This window comes from Jatropha curcas, chromosome 4 (genome assembly GCF_041381405.1).
Source record: "Jatropha curcas cultivar XTBG-Jc1 chromosome 4, XTBG_Jcur_1.0, whole genome shotgun sequence".
Lineage (NCBI taxonomy): Eukaryota > Viridiplantae > Streptophyta > Magnoliopsida > Malpighiales > Euphorbiaceae > Jatropha > Jatropha curcas.
This window is the reverse complement of record NC_143154.1, coordinates 5,649,743-5,658,370: the sequence shown is the minus strand read 5'-3', so window position 1 is coordinate 5,658,370 and position 8,628 is coordinate 5,649,743. Positions and strand designations below refer to the sequence as shown.

Genomic DNA, 8,628 nt, shown 5'->3' with positions numbered 1-8,628 from the left:
TTATTGATTTGGTGAAATTTTAAGGATTAAATAATACTCTTTCCGTCTCATTTTGTTTACTTGTTATTCCTTTTTTTGATGTTTCAAAATATTTGCAAGGTTTCTAAATTTATACATATAAATAATTTATTTTTCCATGATAACATTTATGATCATTTATTAAATGAAAAAATTCTATTAATATATTTAAGGATAAAAAAAAGATAAAATAATTTTTATTGACTAAATTTTTAATATGATTGTTTGATTAAAACATGCAAATAAAATGGGAGGAATGAAGTAATTTAATTGAAAAAGCAAAAGCAAAATTCCTTTGCCAAAATTAAACCCATTTTCCCTCCCCCAAATTCATCTACTGTTAGCTACATTTCCTCAACAGCGGTAAACGACCACCATCCCACTAGCTATCCAACAATACCTCCGCCACTGGATCGGCCGCACATAAGGTAACTGTGATATGCTTGGCTGAAGCATTTTCCCTTCACCTATGTTCTTTGTTCTGTCTTTTGCTTCTCTCTCTTTCCTCCCATCACATACTCAGTCTAATTCTTCCTGTTTTGTTCCAAATGGACTTTTCCTCAGTTTGGGAATAAGAAAGTCTTGCAACCTTTCTTTCTTTTTTTTTGAGTTGAGGCATCAAGCTGTTACTTTGTGAGAAGAATTAGGTTTTGAGTTTATTTATGGATTTGAGCTTAGTATTTAAAGTTTTCACTGTTGTGTATTGTAATTCAGTTGTTTGATAAAATGCCTCAAAGAAATGTTGAATAATTTATAGAATTTTTTTGACAATTTGCGCCAAATTTGTCATTTTGACGTGGTTGTTCTTCTTTCTTGTGCAGTTATATTTGCAGATTGGAATAGAAAATGGCGACTGAATCGTCAGAGGGCGAAGAAGAAGGGAAGATTACAGGAGGGACTCAACATCTGATTGTAGATGATGATCTTAGAGAAATGGGCAAAAAGGCTGCTTGGAGTGTCAGCTCTTGCAAACCTGGCAATTGCGTATCTTCTCTTCGTGATGACAACCTTGATTCCTTTTGGCAGTATCTAACCAAACGTTACTATTTTCATTTCTCTATAATCTCTCTTTTTCTATATATGAAACCTTTGAATGATGTTTCTCCTTTTGTGTGTGTGTGTGTTTGTGTGATTTGTTAGATCTGACGGTGCACAGCCTCATTTGGTGAATATTCAATTCCAGAAGAAAGTAAAGCTGCAAGTATGAATCTGGGTTTCTTATACTTTGACATGGTCTAATTTGTTAAAAAAAAAAGATCATTTTTGTTTATTCATTTTCTAGAAGCTAGGAGTTAACTGTGGGATATTGTTTTCTTTTGTTCGGAGTTGAAGCTGGTTATACTCTATGTGGATTTCAAGCTTGATGAGAGCTATACCCCAAGTAAGATCTCTATTCGAGCTGGCGATGGATTTCATAACTTGAAGGTATGTTAGTAAAGTTTGCAGGTTTTGTTTTTTTCCCCTTCTTGTATTAAATCTGAGTGAAGCTTTAATTTGGCTTGGTATTACCTGTTCTGATCTACCTTTAGGAGATCAAGACTATGGAGCTTGTCAAGCCATCTGGCTGGGTTTATCTATCCTTATCTGGAAATGATCCTAGGTAACAACTACTATGCCCATGCGCTGAGTCTCCCTTTTTACCTACTTTGCAAATTTATTTTTTCCTTTTGCCTCATCTTTAATTTATAGTTTAAGTTGAGCTTCCACTCGGTTCTTGTGTTTGGGGCTCAAATCTAATATTTCTCATAAGAGGCTTAAATAGCTACTATTCCCTAGAACTGAAAGCTGATAAACATCTCAAAAAAGTTATGCAGACATGAAGTTCAATGCCATTAACTATTGTAAGATCATTGGTAGACTATATCTAGCAAATGAATGATTAAAGATAATAATCTTATTTTAATCATAGTAGGTCAAAATTGGACCTTGCAATGAAATATTTTTTTTGTTTCTGTTTCATTTGAAATCAAAGTTGCTACTTGATCCTCTTGATGTCAAGCCAACAAATGCTTTGAGTATTATAGAAGTATACATAAGTTTGAAAAATTTCTAGATTTGTCCAAATGGAATCAAGTTTTGGAGAGTTTATTCATTGAATGGAAGTCTGAAGCTAGTGTACTTCTGTATTTCTGTCTTTTCATTTTGAGAATGATATGTTTTTATTACCAGTAAATGCCTCAGTTATGCTGCAGGTTGTTGTTTCTCTTGCCATCTGATCCTGAATAACAAGAATATTCTATGTGATTCTTGTCCAATTTTTTCTCATCAACTTGCTATTAAGATTTTGATCCTCTTCTATTCTGATTTTGCTGAGCCTGAGAAGTTCATCATCCTTATAGAATTGGAAGTTTCTTTTTATTTAGTTATTTTTTTGTCTAGATGGCATCTTGAGCCCTGAGAACTTGGCCTGCTTTCAATAAGCCGGAAAAAAAGCCATCAGAATTATGGTTCAAAATGTCATTTGGTATGAGGAGTATCTTATGGATCATTGGATATTACTCTTGGATTGATGAAAATCTTAGTGAAAAAAGTATGTATTTGGACAGTATAAAACATCTGCAGTGTAGGAATACATAACTTATGGAAATGTCTAATTTGATTTCTTAAACTTGTACTTAAAATTGTAAATACCTTTCTACTAATTTGTTTGGCAGGGAAACTTTTGTCAATACATTTATGTTACAAATTGCGGTGCTATCAAATCATCTTAATGGAAGGGATACTCATGTACGGCAGATCAAAGTTTATGGACCTCGAACGTGAGTCATCTTATGCACCCTTCCTATTTTTTGCTTATCAGAAGCTGAACACTGCCATTCTTAGTGAAACTTTCTTTTTAAATGCTCTATTGCAGGAATCCTATACCCCATCAGCCTTTTCAATTTACTTCAAGAGAGTTTATAACATACTCTTCTGTGAGATAAGAAATGTGATCTAGCAAGAAAGCAAAGGAATAGAACCCTGGATTGACCATCCAAGAATATGCGAGCTTCATTTTTGGGCATCTGTAAACTCTTACGTTCTGCAATTACCAAAGAAAGAAGATATTCAGATTGAGATAATATTACCAATTGTCACCAGAAACATTGTTACCGTATGCTTTTGAGTGACAAAGAGTAAAGCTGAGTGGAAAAGAAAGTTAATTGAATGGTTTAAAATTATGGCCCTACCTTATAACGATCAGTTTTCTAGGTATGTGGCTTTGTCTAGTGTTAAGAGTTTCAATCTGTTTTTAAATGATAGTTCTAACTTGAGGCTGTTCAATTTAGGTTTCCACCTACTTGTTTCTATTTGTGCTAACAACAGGTTCCACCTATATTTGAATTGCTGGAGAATTGACTTTCCATGTCAAACTCAAGCTAAGCCATTGTTTATCTATGCCTGTCTTTTAATGGGATTTAAGAAGCCTTTATTTAGATTTGAGAGCATTATTAAATGGTTTCATTTATTTATTATTTTTTTATTTTTATATCACTATATTCAAATTTTGATCACTACTTTTCCAATTAGGTTAAACTATAAATCTTCAGTTTCTTGTGCGAAACTCGTTATATATTAATCCTTGCAACCAGATTCAGTGCAAGTGAAACTAACAGTAACAAACCATGTACCAAACGGTCCAAAACCCTTTTGCAATATTCCTAGGTATCTTATGAGATCAAACTTTTGGCCAAAATTGATTGCGATAAGATGCTAAACCAGCCTAGTAGGTTAGAATCACACTGCTTTGCTTTCCTTGAAGAATTAGTGTCCCCTAATGCATGTCCCAACTTCCAAGCATTTCGTTCCTTGCAGATAGATTTGTAGTTTTGTAGTACAGTTTAGCTGTTACGAAATTTTTATGATTAAAACATATGAAATTCACTCTTTAATTTAAAATTTATACTACCAACTTAACTGGTTTGAGAAAAATATGAGTGGAAATATTATTGGATACAGATATTTAAATGAATATTTAAACGAATTTGAGGAGTTATAAAATTCTACACGGTTCAGCTCCGCTTCCAATGCGAGGCTCAAGGATAACATCAGGCAGTAAAGTTAAGAGCTAAGTCATTGCCTCTAACAGTTAAGGGTTGAAATGCAGGCTCTAGCTAATTTAGACAAGTCTTAAAGGGAATACTGCACAATTATACAGATACAGTACATTGAACTTCTTTAATTTAGCATTAGCGTTCAGTTGATGAAACAAAGTACAAGTCAAATTTGATGATCAGAAGAAATACAGATCAAGCCACTAATATCAGCTGCAAAGGTCATGCATGATGAGCTACACATAGAGTGCATGTGTTTCAAAAGTGAGGAAGCAATTCAGCAAACTATGGTAACGATTTTTCAGGCACCATATCATTCACATGCTGGTTTGGTGTCGAAGCTGCTCAGGCAGATTGCAAAGGCTTGAAAGGCAGAAAGTGGGTAACGATAATCCATAGTGAAGATGTCTTTTCCAATTTTTCCAAATTGTAAGATCACTTTCTCTTGCTCTTCTGCTGAAATGTTGTGGGATGGCTCAACAGCAGCAACAAGCTGAAAATTCTTAACAGAAGCAACAGTAACACGCCCTCGGAAATTCAGACACCAGCACTGTAGCTGTTCGTGCCATCTAGGGGCCTTGTTTTTAAGTATTAATGGCTCTGCAGAGCCATGGACTATTGCTGGTGACTCTGAGGGGGTTGCCAAACTCACATCTGAGAATGGTTCCTTTCCTTTTGAAGCTGATGAGAAAGATAATCGATCATCAAAATTCTCTGGGAATGATGTTGGTGTTGGGGCAGTGCCCCCCTCCTCAATGGAAGAGACAGGAATGGAGTGCATAATGCAATGCATTCTCCTTGGCCCTCTCGTGCGGAGAACATTGAGTTCATATGTGATAGTGCCCTTGTAGTAAGAAGATGCAGGTAATTTTGGAGAAACCTGCCTAGAATGGAATCTGCGAAGCGTCCTGCTAGCTGGTTGAATTGGCACTTCACATGTAGGTTGACTATCGAATATGGTGAATTTGGTTCCTAAAAAGTTAGACCTGGAAAATGATAGAAAATAAGGTGTTTGGGCATTAAAAAATTTTGGCAAGGCTAATTATAGCATATATGATGTGCAAGACTTACCTCAGTTTACCAACATAAGTGCTGCTGGTGCGAGAAAAATCATCCGCAACCAATGATATAATGAAGTCTGTGCATGTTGCTCTTCTGATCTTTTTGGCAGCTAATAGCAATTTGTCACTCTCGGTCTCAGCTATGAATCCATTAAAAAAGAAGTTTTAGTAACTTGTGATGTTTCCTCACAATATGTAAACAACAGAGCTTTCTGATCAACTGAAATTCCTAGACCAGAAAAATGGGATAATGAATAGCGTTCTCCAACATATCATCAGCCATATTGTTTTATCCTTGAAACTACAATACTTCCCTACTTATATAAAGCAAGATTAAATTGAGTTCCCAAAAATTCCTACCAGAAAGAATTATTGAAATGTCACCGTTCTTTATAAAATCGATAAACAGGAGGTTTAAAAAAAGGCAATCACATTTACATTCCAGCAGCAAATGGAATACCAAGAGTCTAGACAAATAAATAATGGCAGAAAAATAGTCTTAAGCATTTCTCATCAGGTACACCGGTGAACAACTTTTGTTTTCTTTCGTTTCTGGTATTAATAGCTACAAGCATAAATTGCCATGATGAAAAGAAAGGAAAAATATGAGTCAGAGTAGCAATACTCACATGGAACCAAACCATAGTACAATAGATATGAACAAGTTGCAGCATCTCTTCTAATAAAGCACTGTATGGGAGACTCTCGAGAACCCGGCTAGTTTCAAACACCAAAGAGAAGTTAGAGCAAACAGTAATTAAGTAAATCAGGGGAGGGATGGGAAAGGGGATGGGAATAGCATTACCTGCTTCAACGAGATGGGAAATGTTAGCCTCCCACATTGCTCAGGAGTTTTGACAATTTCCTTTGTGACTTCCCTCCATGACCTACAAACCAAAGCACAAGAAACAACAACAGCACGAGCAGGCCACAAGGTCTCACTTTCTTCTACCCTTCTAATGATATCCAATAGCAGTTCTGGTGGTAGATTTGCCCACTGGCCCTGTTCAATCGGCTCTGATTCAGGTGGAGTTTCATCTGGTGCAATATGTGACCTTGCCCTGCCACGTCCGCGCCAAGGCTTCCCATCAACCCGCCGCCTTGATATGCTTCCAATTCCATCTGTCATTTCCCTCAGCTCACGCACAATGCTTTTGAGGGACATCTTAATTCAAAGGTGCATATCAATCCTTTCCTTCACTATTCAACTACAACCATATAGAGAAATAAAATATTACAAAATCCAATAAAAGTCTCCAAAAACAAAAAATCAGTTCATTCACTGCGCCATTATATATAATCCTTTCCTTCAATATTCAACTACAACCATATAGAGAAATAAAATACAAAATCCAATAAAAATCTCCAAAAATAAAAAAGCAGTTCATTCACTTTATATATATATATATATATATATATATATATAGAGCCCAACTTGGTTACAAAATTCATTTGATTTTCATTAGACTTCATTGGATAAGGTGACATCTTAATTCACAGGAGCATATCAATCCTTTCCTTCAATATCCAACTACCATCATATAGAGAATGAGGAAAAAAAAGAGAGACAGACCCAATTTGGTAACAAATTTTTTTCATTAGAAATTAATGGGTTAAATGGGTAAATAAATCTAGTATTGCAATTCCAATATGTTATAGTAGGAATTGACTTCAAATGGACTACAATGCTTTGCAAGAATCGGAATATATACACACACAAAGCGATGAAACCAGTTAAATGCTGTAAATCATACCTAAATCATACCTTTCACAATTGCAAAAACTTCCCCCAATACAAGAAAAAACACACTTTCCAATAAATAAACAAATCCCCTTGTAAGATCCAATCCAACAAAGAATTTGATTTTATTTCTTCAACAAATCAATTCCATTAAATTAACAGCATCCCAAAACACAAAAACAAAAATAATCTTAGAAAAGGAAAATGACGAGTTTGAAAAAAGAATCAACCTCAACCAGGAGGAACAGAGAGCGTTGCAAACCCAACCAGCTAAAATGCTACAATCTTCCGATCTTTGAAATGAATCAATGAAAAAACCGCACAAAAAAAAGATCAGAGAAACAGAGATCACATCGGAGAAACAAGGCCAAAGCCTAAAACGACGTCGACCAGGCTTTGGTCAGCTTTTTGCACCGACATTGAGGCACTGCCTCACCAACGCCACCACCACTGCCACCAGCAAAGAGCAGCAACTTCGCTCTTAGAGACGACAGTTTCAATTACAGCCGAAATTCGCTCCCTTAAAACGGATCCAAACCATCTTTTCTGTTCCTTCCACATTTTATTTTATCTATTATTTTTTTTTTTTTTTTAAGAAATTATTAATTATTAATTATTATAATTGAAGTCCGTTAAAAAAAAGGTACAATCCAATTCGGTGGAAGGATTAGTCTACTGTCCGAATACTCATACATTCCCGTTTCGCCACGCATTGTACACGTGGCTCATGATTAACAAAAAATTTTTTTTTTTTTTTAGGGAAAACAAAAATTGTTTTTCCTTTATTCTTTTAGATGGAAAAAAAAATACAAAAACCCTTCATGAAATTATCAAAAACACTATGCTAGCTTTTTTTCTATAAAATGGTTTACATCAATCTTTCTTTTTTTTTTTTTTTTTGGTAATTTGTTGAAGTTGACAATATTCACTTACAAGATTAAAAAATTAGAATCAGGAGAATATTTTATTTAAATATTACCCTTATCCGTGAATAAATAAAAAATTAATAATATAATTTAAACATTAAAAAATTAGATATTATTATATAGACATTATTATGGATTTTATCTTTCAAATATCAATTTTAAATAAAAATAATGATAGTCAAAGTTTTTTTTTTTTAATTTTTGTTTAGCTGTTGGATTTTTTTGTTTTTTAAAAAAAAAAAATTGACAATTACCTCTTTCAGGACTTGAATTCTTGCCACCCAGACAATCCGTTGGTTGATTATTAGAACTACATATTAACATAAAAATTTTTTGATAAAATTATAAATTTTGGTGCTTAACTTTCTAAAATTTTTTATTTTTAATCAAGTCTCTACTTTTAACATGATCAGCTAGAAATATTATTAAGATGATAAATAGTCAAGTTTATTGAGTTGGTTCAAATCACATAAATGGCATATTGTGTTATTTATATACCCTTTCTCCTTCCCTCCTTTCTTTTTCCCCGAGTCCCAATTCGATTCAATTTTTAGACTATGTATAGGAAAAATTAGATAAATAAAATTAAAGATTAACTAACTACAATCTAGAATGCAAAATATTTTTTCGGGACCAATCTATAATTTATATATAAAATTCTCATAATTATGGTGACTAAGTAGGTATTCCACGTAGAATTTTAAATAGAAATTGATATGTCTTCCTATTTTAAATAGAATTTTAAATAGAAATTGAATTTCAATCTCAAAACAAAACCCTACAGTACAGTTAACCCTTCTAAAGTAATCTCTGATATCTTAGAGGCTATCAGCTAGTGTAGTGAGCGT

At 33.9% G+C, this 8,628-nt stretch overlaps 2 protein-coding genes across 5 annotated transcripts; one reads left to right on the top strand and one right to left on the bottom strand.

The window, feature by feature from the left end:
- The first annotated feature begins 287 nt into the window (after positions 1-287).
- Positions 288-3,434, top strand: APC10 (anaphase promoting complex 10). Of its 4 annotated transcripts, none has more exons than XM_012224291.4 (7): positions 288-446; positions 840-1,043; positions 1,159-1,219; positions 1,351-1,443; positions 1,548-1,618; positions 2,673-2,777; positions 2,873-3,434. In XM_012224291.4, the coding sequence occupies exons 2-7, from the start codon at positions 865-867 to the stop codon at positions 2,940-2,942; spliced, it is 579 nt and encodes a 192-aa protein (XP_012079681.1). In that variant the 5' UTR covers positions 288-446; positions 840-864; the 3' UTR covers positions 2,943-3,434. The 4 variants fall into 4 exon arrangements, with proteins under 4 accessions (XP_012079681.1, XP_012079679.1, XP_020537355.1 ...); XM_012224289.4 differs by having other exon boundaries at positions 1,345-1,443; XM_020681696.3 differs by lacking the exon at positions 288-446 and adding an exon at positions 470-651 and having other exon boundaries at positions 1,345-1,443.
- Positions 3,435-4,128: 694 nt separating this feature from the next.
- Positions 4,129-7,405, bottom strand: TLP2 (tubby like protein 2). The gene is made up of 5 exons (XM_012224288.4): positions 7,085-7,405; positions 5,919-6,321; positions 5,743-5,830; positions 5,124-5,253; positions 4,129-5,038 (listed from the first exon to the last, which is right to left on the bottom strand). The coding sequence occupies exons 2-5, from the start codon at positions 6,276-6,278 to the stop codon at positions 4,366-4,368; spliced, it is 1,251 nt and encodes a 416-aa protein (XP_012079678.1). The 5' UTR covers positions 6,279-6,321; positions 7,085-7,405; the 3' UTR covers positions 4,129-4,365.
- Positions 7,406-8,628: the final 1,223 nt, after the last annotated feature.